Consider the following 18,726-nt stretch of genomic DNA (forward strand, 5'->3'; position numbering starts at 1 on the left):
TACAAAGCTGTATCTGAACAAACCCTTTTGGAAAATGTCCTTTGAACAAACCAGACCAAGTCTGGTCTTAAGAGGAAACTACAGAGAGCATCAGCATAAATGCTTCATACCAACTATCAAGCATAGTGTTTTGCAACTCTTTCAAATAACCTATTTGAGGAAACCAGCAAAAGAACAAATGTATTCTGGAAAGTGATGTAAGTACCTCTTGTAAAGGTCCATGCCTACACTTAATTAAAAGTGGAGAAATTGCTGAGTGCGCTCTTCCTGACCTTGTTTTCCCGGGCTGGCAGCTAATCCTTCCCCAGAGGCATTTGATGATATAGTGGGTCATTTAACACATCACTCTGAAAACATCAGACACTGCTTTCAGTGCTGTATACATCTTATTGGCATAAGAAGTAATAGACATAAGAAGCATAAGCAATACATATACATTTATCAAACTGTAGTTTTAAATCGAATTGCTTGGGTTACATTTTTGTTTTAAATTAACTTATCCAGAGATAAAGTAAAAAGGAAATAAAATTAGCTATGAGGTTTTACAGACTTCTTAACCTCTTGTTGGTTAAGAAAAAGGATAATATATAGCGAAATTCCGGTCTACTTGATCCTTGACTTACAACACCAAACAGGACACACTTATTATGCTAGCTCGTGAAGAAAACCGCTGTTAGCTAAAGAGAAAAAAAATCTGTTTTTTTCCAGATGATGGTGAACAAACCTGAGTTGGAAGGTCTATTTATCTCTTGACCAGAAACAGGTTACAATGATATGGCAATTATTAATTGTGCCTGCTAACATTATCAAATCCTTTGTTAAAATTTAACTTTAAAAGTTGCAGCGCATCAGGGCTGTTTTTTTTATTCTTCTGCCCCCTGGTGGAGGAACGTGATTGCGCAGCTTTGTAATTAAAAGCTTTTTTTAATTATTTAAAAACCGCATTTAGACTTACAAAATGAATATAGCTTATTAACATGGTTTATGTTTCGCGCAAAGTGCACAAAGAGCTATACCATATTATAGCTTATAATTTACTCCTACTAATCATGTAAACCAAGATAGTCCACTAGGAATGTGGCCCATTGCTTCCACATGAAAGGAGGACCAGACTTGATAATCAAATTATAAACATTATAAATTATAAACTCAGATAGACAACAACGTTTATCCAACTGGCTGTACTGATTTTATAATTAGCATTTTACACATATCTATCTCTCAAACTCCTTCTTCCCCTGGACGTTTCAGACATAGTCTATACTCTGACCGAGCATTTTTTATATATTTCTCCTGTTTGTTATTTATTCCTGCTGTCTTACTATTTATATTTTATTCCTGCACAGTTGCTGCAGTGTACCCACAACGTACAATGACAATAATGGGCTATTTTACTCTGTTCGATTCAAAACTCATATAACGTTCACTGACAGAAAATTTAACACACAAGTTGCTGAAACCACATCAGCTCCAGGAGAGAAAGCTGCAAGTCATACTTAGATTTAGCCCAAAATATTAGCTTGTAGTGACACTGCTTTCTAAAGATTTACACACACATACACAACCACCAATCTTTTTATGAACTTGTAAAAATCAATTGAAGTTTCCTGCTCACCACAGTAACTGTACTAAGTTCTCCACAAACCCTCAGATGTCTTTACTTTGACTATATGGCGCTTACATAACTACCACTGAGGTTCAATAAAACATGACAAACATGCCCTCTGCTGGTTCAGCAAGGAATTCCATCTACTTTCAACTCTCAATAACTTTGTTCCTGACAAATCATATCTTTAAAAAAATTAATCAAGTAAAACTTAAAGGCAGCATTGAAAATCTTTTTTGCTGTTCATCTTTTATAAAATAATACATTTAAATATTGTATGTGTAAATAACATCATTAATTAAACACCAAACTCTTATGTGTTATTTATTATTTTATTTTTTTTTATTGAGAAATTAAAATACTGACTAAATTGTCCAATATAAATATTCATCACACACATTTTCTATTAAGCAAGTAGCCAGTTTTTCCTACCACTTAATTTCCCTTCACCCATTACCTCCCCCTTGGAGGTAGCCATCATACAACTCTCTCAGGTGGAGAATGAGCTCCTCTGTGTTTTGTCCTGTGAGAGCTGAAACAGGGATGACCCTCTGGGAAACGTGGCTTTTAAGAGTTTCCAGCTTTTCCTGGGCCTCAGATAGGTCCATTTTGTTGGCTATGATAGCCTGAGGCCGCTGGGACAGTCCAGGCTCATACTGGTCCAGTTCATAACGCAAATGTTGGAGCTGGGTCCAGGGCTCTGGAGCCGACAAGTCCAGAACAAAAAGGAGGAAACGACAGCGCTCTATGTGGCGCAAGAAGGAGATTCCTAAGCCTCGATTTAGATGGGCTCCTCGAATAATCCCTGGGATGTCAGCAACTGCATAAAGTTAAGATAAAAATCACAGCATCATTCACCTTTATCATACTGTAATATACTATAATAATAACCTTTTTTTTTCTCCTACAATAGACAATTAGAATCTTTGCTTAAAACCACCTACCTGCAACTTGCTCATGATCCCTGTACTTGACTATGCCCACATGAGGATTGAGAGTTGTAAAAGGGTACGCAGCCACAGCAGGTCTAGCATTGGTGATGGCTCTCAACAGAGATGATTTTCCAGCGTTTGGAAAGCCAACCTGATGGGATGAAAGAGAATAAAAACACTTCAATACATCTGAATTGATGAAAAGTCTGACGCCAGTTTTCTCTTCAGAAACAGGGTCTGCTCACAAGTCCAGCATGTGCCATGGTACGTAGCTCCAGTTGAAGGAGCCGCTCCTGGCCTGTTATTCCAGGAGTAGCTGTCATTGGAGAACGGTTTTCATTTGACAGAAAGAATCGGTTCCCTTTCCCTCCAGCCCCTCCAAATGCAGCAAGATACTCCTGACCATGCTCAGTCATGTCCAGTATGGTTTTGCCCTGCTCCTTGACTACAGTTCCTAATGGTACCTTTACAGATTTAAAAAAGCAAACACACACACAAAAAAAAACATCACAGGAGAGGTTAAGTAAGGTCAGGCCAGACTCATAATCAAAGTGGGTGCCGTTTATGATGAAATGCAGGGACTCACACGAATGTAGGTTGGGCTGCCATTCCGACCATAACAGTTCTTGCTGCCCCCCGATTCCCCATCCTCCCCCTTGTAAACTGGAACTACTTGTGCTAATGATTTGACAAAGCGGTCAGCTGAAAGCAGACAAAAAAGGAATACGTATAAAAGCATGAAGAAACTCATTCTTATTGAAGAATTTATTGTCCATTTGATACTGGCTTTAGTTCCCGTCTATATACACTCACCAGCCACTTCATTAGGTACACCAGGTGCTCATTAAAACATATATTTAATCAGATGGCAACATCTCAATGTATAAAACATCTTGACACGGTCAAGACCAATTGCTCAAGTTTAAACAGAGTACCATATGGCGAAGAAACATGACTTTAAGTTGCTTTGAATGTGACTAGATTGTTGGTGCCAGAAGGGCTGGTTTGAGTATTTTAGAAACTCGTTTACTGGAATTTTCCAGCACAATGGTCTCATAGATTTATACATAACAGTCTTGAAAAGAGAAAATATCCAGTGAGCAGCAGTTCTCGGCAGGTGAAGATGCCTTGTTGATTTCAGAGGTCAGAGGTGAGCTGATAGGAAGACAACCTGCTGAACCTTGAAGCAGCTGGGCTACAGCAGCATAAAAACTACATCGGGCGCCACTCCTGCCAGCTAAGAGCAAAAAGCTGAGGTTTCAATTCACACAGGCTCACAGAAACTGAACAACGGAAGACTGAAAAATTATGTTTGCTCTTGAGAGTATATTGACTTCTACATGGCAAATCAGAAACATTCCTGTAACCAATCAAACTTACCCTTTATAATGATGCTTCCTCCATCACCTCCATTCCCTCCATCCGGTCCCCCCCACTCTTTCCTAGGCTCACTGTGAAAGCTGCTGGCACCTTTACCCCCTGACCCAGCCACTAGCTTCACACGGCGGTGGTCCACAAAGTGACGGGTCTGTGGGGCGCAGAAAGAAGCAATTTCACAGTAGAGTGAAATGCTTACGACTCTGATAGACTCCACAACAGGTGTGTTTATGCTTTGTAAATATGCAAATATCCTGAGAAATAAGACGTGTAAAATACGCTTTAACTTAACATACCAGTTTCTTTTCAGACATCTCCCTTTTCCTGGAGTTTCCGCGGACTTTGGTGCACAGTGTACTCGAGGTGCTGACATCTCTGACACCGCCGACTTTCCTACTGCAGGTCACAGAACTGAGTGTGAGGGGGCTCAGCTCACCTCTTTCGACCTTTTGTTCGAAAATACATCTTAAAAGTAATTCCGAGGATGGCCGGCGAGGGATTTTAACTCTAGATAACGCTGCCAACATTATAGCGTTCAACAAACAGACACCGGTTACAGTTTTAAAGTAGCTAAGAGCGATCTGTCAATGTCACGTCGACCGTTTACGTTAATACGCATTTCCACCAGCGTGATAAACAGGAAACTATCGGGGAAATAGGTAAGGGTTTATAAAATCTAAATGTCCATTCATGGATTTCCCTTATATATGTATAATTATTTGGCGTTTTCAAAACGATAGCAACTACCCATCACACGTTTACCGACTACGACCAACACATCTACGGAAGCCCCAACGGTCAAAATCAGTCTTTGCCGTTGCTTTGCGGTCCACTACCGCCACCTGCTGTGCTACAAAAGAAAAGAAAACCTCATACCTTAACCGCCAAAGAATTCATATTTTCAACTCAAAACTCTAAAATGTGTCTACCTTAACAAAAAAAAAAGGGCTCCTGAAGTTTGGTTGTGACCTAACCATGTTGCAATCTACACATGATGGAGACTTTATTAAGTAAACCTTACAAGTACCAGGTTGAAACCCCCTTTTGCCTTTAAAATTGCCTTCTTCTTTGAATAGATTTAAGAAGCTGCCTTCCTCTTAGCTCAAAGCAGTCTGCCCATTCTTCTCTGGCGACAAGAAGACATTTTTACTCCGAATTGCTCTTTGCTGGATATTTTCTCTTTTTGAGACCCTTCTTTGGAAACCCTAGAGATGGCCCACCAGGCACCAGCAACTACAAAGTAAAAAAATCACCTTTCTTCCTCACTCTGATGCTTGGCTTAAACCTGAGCATATTAAGTTGTCTAAATTCTGTGATGCACTGAGTTATTGCCTAGTAATCTGAAGAACAGGTGTGCCCAATGAAGTGACTAATGAGCATACAATGAAATATTAAAGAATCTCTGACTCATGTTCAGATGACAAAATCCAGACACACAAAAGGTGAATGTCAATTTATTTTTGTATAGCAAATAGTAACAAAAGACAGCAGAAAAGATCAGGCGATGCAGTCTTACAATAGATAAGTAGATAACATTCATATTTGGATTATGCACATCAAACTCTCCTTCTCGCACATCCACACACACCGACACGCACACTAACAAGGCATACCACCCATGAGTGATGACACACTACGTAGAACTGGAAAACGACTTGCCGCACATGTTTGGTTCACAGTAAAAATGAGAAACTGATACCAATTTAGAGACGCCTGTGATTGTCAGTGTTGAGTGGTACATAGTTAATCAGCTGTTTGACAGCCAGGTATCTCCCATCCTTGATAACCCCTGCAGAATGACCACAGTTGTTGCGTTATTCTTCCCCTCTGAGGTAAGTTGAGTTACAACAAGATGTTATAACAGAATACTGCTAAGTTGGACCCTCACAACCACAGAAATAAAATAAAAAAAGTTGTCTGATTTCTTTTTAACTAAATAAACAAAGAAATAACTTGCAGATAGATAGATCGATAATAAATATGAAAAAGGTAAATTCTTGTACATGTACAAAAATTATACTGCTGCAACAATTGTATTATTTTTAGTACATGAATTCCTTGATCTAATACAAATAATAGCAATAAAAAAATTTACAAAGAAAAAAGAAAACTGCTAAAGTAGTAAGATTTATGTTTGATATATTCACATATCTGCCTCTAAGTCACGTAAATAAAGAAGTAATATTCTTAAATAGTCTATCACATTCTGTTCTTTTCCTGTAACATAACACTGAATAACTTGAGACAAACGATCTCTGTCTTTATCACAGCTGTATGTAAAAAAAACAAACCAAACAAACAAACAAAAAAACGACATATAATCACGTAAAGTTCACCGTAAGAGCCAACCTCAACATGACTGACGGAGCTGAGTGTATTGCACTTATTGAAGTTGAGGTGCAGGACATGTTACTGTTCTGTTCCTGTGTTACTTTGGCTTTTTGAGTATCATCTCTTAAAAACAGCCTGAATCACGCTACGATACAAAATATTAGACAATACATACACTGTCACTGTAAAATAAAGTGCAGACAAAGTGGCAATGCAATTTTATGTAAAAATCATTACTTTATGGCATCAGAGCGCAACACTCCTTACCTCTGCACAGACGCTATAAGCCGGCGCAGAGCGATGCCACTCAAAATATAGTGTCAAAAATACTACCACGATGTAAGATTATCATGGACAATGATACACATTTTTAAGTTTTCGTCTGTCAACTATCTATTATGTCGATTACCTCAGCAAGACATATGTAGAGAGTGAAAACACATAATGTTATACCACACAGCAACACATCACAGTTTGACTAACACAGACAAACCCCATGATCAAGTCAGGTTTAACGACCAACATTTTCACCTTTTTTTTAAGGATGTACCATGAGATATAACAGTGTCTATACCAGGAATAAGAGCAAGATTTATAGTCTTCTATCAAATATCAAAGAATATTCTCTTCAAGGCTAATTAGCTTTTTTTTGTAGTCCCACAGTCTCACTTGCGCTGTGCACCAAAAATAAAATAACATCAAAAGCTCTTAAAACAATAAAGGTAGGGGACAGAGAACAAGTTTATTTGTGCATGTGGCTGAGGTGCATGTGACAACTCCACAGCGCCCTTTTTAGTAGCTTGTATAGAATGGTTACATTAACTGCCTTGGTTTTGCAAGCACCACAACCAGCTACAACCCTGTTGAAATTAAAACGGAGGAGGGAAGCATCACATTTGACTGGATTAATTATTTTAGCTAGAATGATGATTAATGAGAGGATAATAAATCTGATGGCAGCCTGATCTAATCCATAGCTGAGCCCAGTTCATTACTGTTGAATGTTCCATCGCACATTTTCTTCCACCAGCAAAACATTGTGGTGCCTCATTGCTGATAATTTCCATATTGGCCCTGAAATTAGAAAAAATATATGTTTAATTGGATTTATTTATTTATTTAGTTATTTATTTATATACTGCTTAAAGTTGTGGTTGGACATTTACATATACTCATCATGGGCATAAATTTAAAGACAATATTTGGTTTTTAGTTATTTTTTGAACTGTTCTTTTTGGTGGAATGACTATAACATACATCTTCAAGATGTAGACCGATACTTAAAACAGTGGGAAATGTCTGGGAAACTCTAAAGTGGAGATCTAAAAAGGAGAATTGTAGATTTAATCAAGTTGGGAAGGTCTCTTAGAACCAATTCAAAACAACTGTAGATTCCAGGATCATTAATTCAAACAATTATAAATAAATATAAATTATTCAGATGTGTCACTACTTTGCCAGGATCTGGAAGAAGACCAAAATGTCACCCTCAGATGAGAGGAAACTGTTTAGGATATTCAGAAACAACCCAGGGAAATCCCAAGGTTCAAACATGAAATGAACTGGAATCTGAAAATCTGAAAATCTTTGGACTATGCTTTAAAGGTTCTCTGCTGGGAAACCAGCCAATTTAAATGAACTCCACCAGTTCTGCCAATGACAGCAGCCAAATACTGAACTTGGATTATGTCAGAAGCTTGTTGATGGCTACTAGAAGTGTCTGGTTGAGGTGCAAATTGCTAAAGAACATTTAACCAAATACTACTGGAGATGTAGGTATATATTTTAGTCTGTATATAACATTTTGAGCCTGTGTGGATTACAGAAGACCCAAAAATAATTTCAAAGATGTGCACCCAATTCTTGTTTTTTAAGTCATTAAAGATGCATGCTCTCCACCGTGGGAAATGAACAGTTACACCATATTCATGCTGATGACGAATGCATGTAACTTAACTTCTGACCACAACTGTCTGCATGGTGCTTTCAGAGTATACGTTTCTATTAGTACTAAAACAGACACACACTACAACATCTTTTTTTACTTCACTGGTCCTACATGAATCTGATTTTCTGTTGCTTTGTGTAATTATATAAGGAAACAGGAAACAGTGTTTTAGATCATGGTCAAATTCAATTACAATCCTTTGAGACAAAGGGGGTCTAGCAAGGTCCTGTGTTATTTTATTACTCTTGTTTCATGCACAGACTTGTGCCAGTATGTCTATACCTAAATAATACATACATTTTGCTTTAAGTTAAAACATCTCATGTACCTGTTCATAAGAGAACGGCCTCTGCGTCTGCGCTCCAGGGCCTCCCTGGGAAGATCGGTAGGATCCATACTGTTGGCTTTGACTCTGCTGATACTGAGAATATTGAGACGATCCTCCCTGGACTGGACCTGTAGCACAGGAGTTCAATTAGGTGGATGTTTTCAGTTGTTTTATGTGCGTGTTTAAATTTGCCTGAATGCACAAAAACGACTGTATGAGTCACTCTCACCATATCCCTGGGGCTGTCCACTGTAGCCTTGTTGAGAAGAGTACTGCTGTTGGCTGAAGGCTTGCTGCTGGCCAGAGCTCTGTTGATACTGGGCCTGCTGTTGACTGTACTGAGAGTTACCTGGAGGTAGACATATCAGATGCACATTACTATAGTTAAGTATTTATTTAAACAATAAAATATAGAAATGCAATTTAAATTACGAAATGTTATTACCTCCTTCATAGTAATGTTGTGAGGATTCATCAAATGATCTATCATACCCTTGTTCCCCATATGAGGACTGTTGATATGAATACTCCCCGTGACCTGCAGAGAACACGATTCAACACATGCAAAAACTCCTCTGCTAAGGCAAAATCCAGTGACAGACGAAAAAGAAGTTATTATTTGCAGGTTGCAGCTGAAACATTCATAATAAATGTCTGTCAACAAATTTACACACGAACACCATTTTGCCAGCCTTTTCACTTCAACTGCAACACAAAGCATTTTTCAAAAAAAAACACAAAAACACCCCAGATGAAGTTTGAGCTCTCTCTGTGACACGCTGCTATATCGCTCTCTGAAATCTGAAATTTCGGCACACCAAAGGGGACAGTATGGACACAGACACAGTGGCAGAAAATAGACCAATCTCAGAGTTTTCAATTTTTTTTTTTCATTACTTTTGTCTCCCACAATGAAAAGTTGGGAGGAAGAGCTTCAGCAATAAATCTGGCTCAGGCCTGTAGGACAGTGCTAAAGGGAAATGGAATGACCTACAATGGGGGTTGTGTGTTTGAAAGCTGTGTGTATGAAGTTTATGGATGTGCATGATTACCATCAGGGTAATACTGCTGGTTTATGGGCTCGCTGGAGCTCTGAGTGTGTCCATACTGCTCTCCGTAGAACTCGTCTTGTCCCATGTACTGCTGTGCAGATCCTGCAAGACAGGTAAGACCATGATTGGTTAAACAACTGGTCAAACCAACTGGCCATGTGTTGGACACTAAGTGGCTGTGGCCAAGAGAACTAAAAATAGCTTAAAATAAAAATAATTAATATTACAGTAATGATGTTTTTATAACTTATGTGTAAATAGAGTACTGTACAAGTCACTGAAAATGATTTTCAATAGATTAAATTGATAATATTAAATAAAAATAATATGAAGGAAGATTTATTTTTTACCCAAATTTTAGATATAGTAATTGAATGAAACAATTGCACTGCTTGGTTGAATGAAAAATTCATGATATGCAATTTTTGAAGATAAAGTGTGAAGTACAGAAGGTCTGTTATTCTGGAAAATTAGGATTTGTTTGGCGGTGGTGTGCAGAAACTCCAGATTCCACTTCCGTTTTTTTTTATCTGAACTGGATCTTAGAGAATAAAAAAATTACAAAATAACAAGAACTCTGAAAACTGCAGCAAAAGTCAGCATAGTCTAATCTCCTTTCAATCTACAACAAAGCCAAAAATTCCATACAAAGATGGGCAGAATCACAGAATGCACTCATACCAAAGCAATCTAAAACATACAGTTGTAGTCAGAAGTTTATATTCACTCACCATGGGCAGATGTCATGCAAATTTCAGGGTTTTGATGATTTTTCTGGGGTGGAATGATTGTACAACATACACCTTTAATTCAATAAATTCAGATTCACACAGGTTCAGACAGGTTACAATATATACATACATCCACACTAATATTTGGTTTCAGTTTCATTAAATTAACAACACGTGCACTAAAGACAACTGATTGCTGTACAATCATTCCAAGAACAGTTCAGAGAAATCATTCAAATCATTTAAAACCCCAGATTACCATGACACCCATGTCCATGATGAGTGCATATAAACTTCTCACCACAACTGTACATGTCTTTTGCACTTCCAGATATGACCAATTAGCTATAGATAATCAAAATATCCCTTCCAGCTGCTGCACAACCAAAGTCTGGTGGAAAATCCACACAGCTTAACCGTGGACACAATATTCCTGTAACACACATCTATCTGGAAGCACTTCACACTATAATGCAATAGGGTACGGCCTGTTGCACTGGAATTAGTATCACATCCTTCTTCTAAATCTAAGTTACTACATGCCTTCAAAGCCTGCACCCTTTGAAAGACACAAAGGGACAGAGTGGAGCTATTATTAGGCACGCACTGACATTGCAAGTTAAGTGATTTACAGAGATGGGAACTTAATGTGACACAAGTGATACATCTCCAGGCTACTTCTTAAAGTTACAGGAAGGCAACTAGAGCCTACACAATTCCAGATGTCTAATATCACTCTCGTTTTATAATCTTGGAACATCATACTACCAATACTACCTACTTATCAGGGGCTTTTGCAGCAACCATGGCTTTCATCTCAATCCATCTCAAAACTTAGATACTGGCAACCACCGCCACACTTGGAAGACCTGGAAAACTATTCGCCAGACATTCAGGTGCTCAAACCCACCCACCCACCCACACAAGTGTACATAAGTACACAAATCAGTCCAAATAAACTCACTGAAACAACAGCCATACCAAAGCAGCGTAAAGAAATCTTGCCACCTACCTTGCTGAGAAGAGCGGTAGGATCCCATGGGCCTCTGAGACATCATGCTGTTTCCTTGACTGCCCTGACCCATCATGCCCATAGCCTGCTGTCCCTGATAATGTTGCCCCCCAGCTTGGGCTGAGGAGTAGTGTGGTGTGGCAGACTGCTGGTGCATCATGGAGACTGTGGAGGAGGTGGGATTATTTGGGGGGAGGGGGAGATCTTGTACATTAATATATAGAGATAAACTTCATTTATAATGCTGATAAATTCTGCTTATGCTCCAGAATGCACAGCCTTCTGGAGCATAAGCAGAATTTCCAGATCTGAGCCTGACAGAAATGTGTATAGTTACACAAACAAACAAATGTAGAAGGAGGTCCAAGGCAATCAGGACACAGGGGGAAAGCCAAAAGGGATCCATAGCATACAGCAGTCAAGGGTCTTTTAAAAAAATATCTTTAAAGAAATGCTTTCAAGATGCTGCTTTAAGTGTAAACAAAGCCAGCGAAGTCAGCGCATTAACAGAAGTGCGATAAATACACACGGACATCCAGGGAAAGAAGGGGTGCATCTCAAAAAGTAGGAGAAGTTAAACCTGAAGCAAAGGGAAGAAGGAGGGAGGCAGGACACCTCACTGATGAACTGAATGTGTTTCGTATTTGTCTGTTACACAGGAGGAAAATTTAAGATATGCATGCAAGCATATTTTTTATGCAAGCTCAAAAGGGGCACAGCTTCAGAGGTCATCATCCAACTGTTTTACTTATTTACCATGTACAGTATTTCACCCTGAAAACTTGAAAAGATTATTTTCATCATTCCCATCCTCTAAATGCCAAATCTTGTATAATACACATAAACAAGTAAAAAACAAGTACGGCATCTTGCATCTCGAGAGATGGTAACTCCTGACTATCAGATCATGATGGTTTAGAGACCAATTCCTGATGACTGGGTTTTACGATACCTGGCTCACCTTGGTTGGAATGCATGTTGAGGTTGCTGCGGGAGGAGGAAGAAGAGGATGAGGATGTGGAGGAAGAAGAGGAGGAAGAGCCATAACCAGGCCCAGGGCCCTGGATCATGCTGCCCTGGGAGGAGGGCGCAGCGTGGCTGTACCCAGGGACCGAGCTGCCATAGCTGCTTGCTGGCAGGCTGAGGGAGGTGGAGGGAATAGCCGACTGCACCTGACCAGATTGCTGCTGCATGGGGGCATGGCTGGGCCCTGACAACACACACGCACAGTCAGAGCAGCCACCACACATTCCCCTGTGGTGCCATATCATGTTAACCACGGCCCCACATTCAGTTCATCGTCACAGGAGACGTGCATGGTTGAACAAAGGTAGAGTAACGCATGTTAAGGATGTGTGTATATTTTTTCACAAGAAGAGGGAACATAGTAACATAACTGTGAAACAATCTGACTCATTGGCTGAACTTAAAACCACAGATACTTAAAGGCAATGAAGCAATATAGAAGTGCGGGCACTGTGGCAGACAAGACATGGTACTGTGTCTGCAGACAAACATGCAACTAAGTCAGAATCAGACGAGCAAGCAAGACACTGGACAGACAACAAAATCGGGAGGCATCTTTGGGCTGAAATAAGTGATTCAGGGCTTATCTGTAAAACTGTATAATGCAATTAACTCTCACCATTACTCATTTGGCTCTGCATCATTGATGTCGGGGGCAGTGCTGGTCCCATGTTGTCATTGAGGTTACTTTGAGCATGTCCCCCACTCTGGCCCATCCCTCCAGCACCCAAAGACATACTGGAAGTCGGAGGCTAAAGGTGTAGAGACGTAATATTTAAAGTAGTGGCAATCATAAATGATATGCAGTTCATTTTTTTTTACACTGTATTTATTTATTTTCTGTTTTCTATTAATGTTCTATTTTCCCAGTGGACACAGTGTATATATATATATATTATATTTCATAGTTGCTATTACTGGAGTCACAAATCACACTTACCGCAGGTAGTAATGACTGCATGTTCTGATTTGAATCAGCTATTGTGGCCAAGTAAACAAGATTTCTGTGCAGGATCTGCTGATACCTGGAAGAAGAAGAAGAAGAAAACCAGTCTTAATTGTGCTATGCTTTGATATTTAGCAGGTACTGGTCAGGGAGGAAAGAAAAAAACACTTACTGTGTGCATTCAGCCGTCTTGCCTTTGCTTTGGTAATCCATTATGCACTGTATTAAATGATGATTTTCATCCAGCATCTTTGGAAAATAATAAAACAACTTCATTCCACTGTATCTGAAGTCCTATAAGTGTATAGTAAATTATTAACTAACAAATACTCTATTAAAACAGTGCTGTGCTTGATTCTCAGAACTTTATCCAGCCCTTGACTGTTTTTTTCTGGGTCATCTTTTTCATTTTCTTTTTATATAACAGAGCCAAAAGAAGAACTCATTTTTCACTGTCTTTATTTAGGACGCCGTTTGGAAGTCTGGCTTTCAAGGATAGGGTTTACGTTTTACTTTCGCGCTAAACGGTTCAATCAAGGATAAAAGCGGTGCCCTAGGACATATACTGTAACACCTGCCTTCAATTTCAATCTATAGCCTACTTAATTAAACACCAGGGCAGAGCTGCTGCTTTGAGAATTCTTGTTAACCATCTTGCGAGGAAATATAAAGCTGATTTCCAATTTCTCACACTGAAATATTCCCATTCGTCTGAAAATATCTGCGAGGATGACAGACAGCATCACCAAGAAAGCAGAGATCCAGCCGGCGTTAAGCCGAGCGCTCGTCTACATCACCGCGATGGCTTTGTTTGGTTCGCACCTTCAATTGACTGTAACGTTACAATACCAGTTGCCATTTCTTTGATATTCACCACTGGCTACTTTCTCTGCACTGGAGGGGGATCACATACTCCCATGCTAGAATATCTAAATAGAAATGTCGCGACGTTTTAGGATATTTTTACCTTTTGAATGGTTTGCTGTGTCACCTCCCCTTTACTTCTGGGGCGCGCCGATGAAAACGCCACCGACATTTTGTCATATGGGAAATAAAAGAGCCGCTTTTATTCTAATATTTATTATCTCGAGCGCAGCCTTCTATTTGGTTACATAGTTTCTCCATTACTAGGAATAGGGGTACTGACCAAACCAGAGCCATGTCGCGATAGATGGAAAATTAGAAAACACTTGACTTATCTGAATGGCATTAAACAGAGGATTTCCCTTAAGCTATTATTTATTATCTGCGTGCAAATAATTACATGCATATAAAAGGATATGATGGTAAGGGACAAATCCCTCTCCCTCAGATTTTGGTATAGTCCAGGCAGTGAGTAGCCTACCACTTTCCCTCACTGTAGACGGGGTATCGTTTGATTCAAGAAAGCAGTCTGCTTGGAGCACACGCTGCCCAGTGCGCAAAAGCTTTAAGGATCAGCTGTAGCCAAAGTTGCTTTCAGCATTTCAGGAAATGTGGGAATCCCACCGTTCACTGTGGAGTGTTTACACTTTTTACAACCGCACTTGCCCCTCCAAGTAGTGAATCAGGGAACGTGTAATCTTATAATTCAGTGAGACATTTACTCTTTTTAAATTTTTATTTATTGCCAGTTTATATAATCGAATCTTGAATATATTGCAAACGTTGTTTAAAGGAGTGATCCTTCTTAAAAGGACAAAGAAACAGCCATAGAACACAGATACTATCCCAGATTTATAATTAGGATTGTACAACTAAGAATTTTTAAATGCTTACTTGTGCAACAAAATGTCTTTTAGTCTCATAACAGGTGTATCAGCACATCCATTTTTATTTACATTCAACTCATTCCCTTGATTATACCAAATTAAGTCTCAAGTCTGAAAGCTCGTTTAGTTCATTATTAATACTATGCAACATTGAATGGACAAATCTGATTAATACTCCCAAAAGGCAAAAGCAAGAATTTACAAATGTGCAAGTAGCAAACAAAAGTAGAAACTGAAGCATTCATGTTTCTCCCCCCCCCCCCCCCCTTTTAAACAAAACAAAAACCTTTTGGAGTAAATTTTACCCACATTAAAAACAAGGTCAAATGTCAAAGAAATAATGTTAAACTTTTTAATGACAGACGTTTTGACTGGTTACAGCACAGCTGTAATAATGATGGCTTAGTTCCATCACGTATCCCAGTAAACAGACCGTAAACAAACATGCACAGCATAGCACCTCTTCCAAATGCAATACAGCCTTCACTATTGCCCTTATTATTTCTTTGCTGTGCTAAACATCAAAAGGTCTGTCAAGAAAAAGGGGGCAAGATTCTTACAGGGGATCCAGTACCTTCCACTCACTGTAAGAAACAGAAATAGGGTACGAAATCATTCAAGGTGGCTTTACTCTACTGCCTTTGTATGAAACTGATCTGTACAGCCGCCCAGTTGCATTTCTTTGAGTTAGACTCGAGCAGCACCTCGTCCTCTTCTGGTATATCCACCTCTGAATCCTTGGCCCCTCAGGAAACGCCCAGGGACACCAAAGGTCTCCAGATTGCGCTTTCGCTCCTCTGCCCACGTCAGTCTGAAACCATTGATGTACATAAATAGCCATGAGCACATATCTGTACAAAGACCAGCTTTTATATAAGACAAAGAGTGTCAGCTGATTACCTGAGCCCATTATCAGATGAGATGTTGTCAAAGAAAGACTTTGCTTTGTCATAGTAGCACTTTGGACCAAAACGATCCTCCCCTGAAGTCAGCTGCAACCCCTCCGTTTCCCTTCCCTCAGAATTCCCATCTGAAAACAGAAGTACTGACAGTGGAAGGACAGACCAATTCCCTGATTTTCAGCTATTGCATTTATTAAAAAAAGAAAAAACCCCACAACAACCACTAAAAATGTTTATATATAGGCCAGAGAGAAACATGGCATTAGAAGGCTTATTTTACCTGAATGCAAATTTACTTCTATTCAAAAATTAACTTTTGTCACCACACCTTTAACTCATTCAAACAGAGTTACATGAGAGCACAACTTCCATGAAAATGCCACAACATTAATAATGCATACCTTTAAATTGACAACATTCCTTCAAAGAGAATTAACTGACAAAGCAGGTGATTTAAAAAAAAAAAAAAGAAAAAAAAGAAAAATAAAGTGGTGCATTGTTGGCAACTTCAGCTGATAACCAACCTTTCAGAGTCAGCCTCTCCTGGAACTTCTCCTCAAGCGCCTCCTTAATGAATTGCGCGTTTGAGGAATCAAAATCAAAGTCTGTGTCAAATTTAAGGGTGGGAGATGGAGCATTAGCCACCATCAGCTGGCCTCTTCTGCGGTTCCTGCGCCGTCGAGGTCCTAAGATTATTATTATTTATTTTTTTATTAAGTGCACCTCAAGTTTGTTTTGTATACAAGGATGTCCTTTCTGATTTTCAAGTCTACTGGAAACTTGCATGTTTAATACCTTGTCTTTTTCTAGCAGGTGGCCTGGTTTCAGCATTTTGCTGCTGACTGTCCTGAGAAGTGGATCCACTTGGGTCTGATTGCACTGCAAAGACACCCACAACAGCTACACTTAGTTTTAAGTGCATGTAGCTGCCTAGAAAAATACCCCATAACATACATACTCCTCCACAGTTAATCAACCTGTTTCACTTAGGGAAACATCACAGTAGTTTAACAGCATGTCCTTCTCATTGCTGCAACATTGTTTACTTACTGGTGGCTTCAGTGACCCTTGTGGTTTGAATATTTGTTCCTCTCGTCCCCTTGGGCTGCCTCCTATTCCGCTGCTGCTGCTGCCCTTGTTCTTCTTGTTGCTCCTGCTGGTGGGATCCACTCGCACCTCTCCTCTGCCTAAATGTCTTTACACTGACGGTTTGAACAGCCTTTTCCACCATGGGACCTCTTTGAGCAAGTAAGCCTTGAAGTAAAGGCCCTGGGTGAAGGATACAAAGTGTGTAGTATAGAAAGAACCCATTTAAAATTAGTTTTTTTTAGTCACTTAACTTGTTAGAAACTTGCTGTCATTGATTTACCAAGGCCGAGAGCTGCAACATACTGCTGATTAAGCAGAGAGCTAGCAGCAACCTGGTTGTAGGCAGGCATCCTTAAGGGGCTGAGTGATCCAACGGTAGATTGGATGCTTGAAGCGCCTGAACTGGAGGTCTGGATAAACCAAATATGTTAATGTTTAAACACACATATAAATACTTAGTCTGTTTTTAGAAGGAGGGTGTAACCAAGCAGTTTTTGTACACCTGTATTATTGCAGGATCCTGAGGCAGGCCATGGTGATACCTTGGAGGTTCACCCAGTGTAATATCCTTAATATCGCTTCCCCGGAAAGTAATGTACTCATAGACATCATCTTTGGGTGACATTGGCCTATCTGTTGTCCGTCCCTCAGTTCCAAAACATTTGACTAGTGAAAAGAAAAACAATGGATAAAGTTAGGAAAGTTCCACCCATATTTCACTTGCCCAGTTTCTTTCCAATTCAGTTAAACGGACTAGATGTTACAGTCCCTGATAATGCATTGCTTTAGATGGAGAGACTCTTGAGGGATGGCTGTTATGAGCAAAGGCAGCCCAGAAACTTTGCCAGCAGCTAAGATTAAATGACAATAACTAGAAAAGGTGAAAAAATTTTAAAAAGCAAGTTTTTGAAACGCTGACAGATTTTCAAGAACACTGATAGCTAAATAACTCACCTCCTGCCAGAACTACTGTGCTGTTCGCTGCATCAATAGTATACAAAATCCCTTCATAACGATTTTGGGCTTTTGAGAGGAGTGATACTTTACAGCCAATGTATGGCTTCGAAGCCATGGCTCGAGAATATCCGGGGCCGTTGCTATAAACTTCTATAAAGACTCATCACGCGGCACATTTCGAGTCCTAGTAAAACCGGAAACAATTTATAGGCGTACACAGCTGACCTGATTGAAGCACCTGGCAATCATTGATGGCAATAAAATGAATGCCAATCACCACGGCTTGATTTAACTCACTTGCGACCTATTCGTTTGAAATTTTTCGTAATCTATGATTTGTTACGAATTCGATCAATAATTACGATTGTGCTTATGGTACATATTTTTTTAATAAAAAGTTTTTTAGATCATTTTTATAAGTTGCAACAAAAATCACAGTCATGGCGTTAAAATGCTGAGTCCTGTGATGCACAAACAACCGTGCAAACTGGCTGCCCAAGTGCTGATCTGCACTCTCAAAAGTTTACTATCCAGGTAGTATCACATCACTACTGTCTGTGAGCACTAGGCGGTTACTGCGGGTGTCCTGGAAAAATAGCATCAACGCAGCCATTTTGGATTGTTCAGAGAGTAAAATAGTGTAATGCAAACATATTTGAAATCATGTGATAGTGCATGAGAACTATCTGACAGTTTCCTCGATGTGCTAATGCTCCACAAGGAAAAGCTCTGTGAGCG

At 39.5% G+C, this 18,726-nt stretch overlaps 3 protein-coding genes across 5 annotated transcripts; all 3 read right to left on the reverse strand.

Annotated features, from left to right (window-relative positions):
• Window positions 1-1,906: 1,906 nt before the first annotated feature.
• On the reverse strand, window positions 1,907-4,717 carry mtg2 (mitochondrial ribosome-associated GTPase 2). The gene is made up of 6 exons (XM_006796480.2): window positions 4,212-4,717; window positions 3,919-4,066; window positions 3,125-3,240; window positions 2,784-3,002; window positions 2,551-2,689; window positions 1,907-2,426 (listed from the first exon to the last, which is right to left on the reverse strand). Exons 1-6 carry the CDS (start codon window positions 4,440-4,442, stop codon window positions 2,053-2,055), a joined length of 1,227 nt encoding a protein of 408 aa, XP_006796543.2. The 5' UTR covers window positions 4,443-4,717; the 3' UTR covers window positions 1,907-2,052.
• A 645-nt stretch (window positions 4,718-5,362) lies between these two features.
• LOC102784650 (calcium-responsive transactivator-like) lies at window positions 5,363-14,398 on the reverse strand. 3 transcript variants are annotated; one of them, XM_006796481.3, is made up of 11 exons: window positions 14,257-14,398; window positions 13,462-13,538; window positions 13,284-13,368; window positions 12,963-13,095; window positions 12,279-12,527; window positions 11,318-11,482; window positions 9,575-9,676; window positions 8,968-9,060; window positions 8,752-8,871; window positions 8,523-8,650; window positions 5,363-7,320 (listed from the first exon to the last, which is right to left on the reverse strand). In XM_006796481.3, the coding sequence occupies exons 1-11, from the start codon at window positions 14,323-14,325 to the stop codon at window positions 7,294-7,296; spliced, it is 1,248 nt and encodes a 415-aa protein (XP_006796544.1). In that variant the 5' UTR covers window positions 14,326-14,398; the 3' UTR covers window positions 5,363-7,293. The 3 variants fall into 3 exon arrangements, with proteins under 3 accessions (XP_006796544.1, XP_006796546.1, XP_006796545.1); XM_006796483.3 differs by lacking the exon at window positions 12,279-12,527; XM_006796482.3 differs by lacking the exon at window positions 9,575-9,676.
• A 1,112-nt stretch (window positions 14,399-15,510) lies between these two features.
• Window positions 15,511-18,152, reverse strand: lsm14b (LSM family member 14B). The gene is made up of 8 exons (XM_087833982.1): window positions 17,986-18,152; window positions 17,534-17,697; window positions 17,312-17,441; window positions 16,993-17,211; window positions 16,738-16,821; window positions 16,467-16,628; window positions 15,941-16,070; window positions 15,511-15,851 (listed from the first exon to the last, which is right to left on the reverse strand). Exons 1-8 carry the CDS (start codon window positions 18,101-18,103, stop codon window positions 15,728-15,730), a joined length of 1,131 nt encoding a protein of 376 aa, XP_087690108.1. The 5' UTR covers window positions 18,104-18,152; the 3' UTR covers window positions 15,511-15,727.
• Between the last annotated feature and the right edge of the window lie 574 nt (window positions 18,153-18,726).

The sequence above is a fragment of the Neolamprologus brichardi genome, chromosome 20 (genome assembly GCF_056152115.1).
Source record: "Neolamprologus brichardi isolate AB-2024 chromosome 20, ASM5615211v1, whole genome shotgun sequence".
Taxonomy (NCBI): Eukaryota; Metazoa; Chordata; class Actinopteri; order Cichliformes; family Cichlidae; genus Neolamprologus; species Neolamprologus brichardi.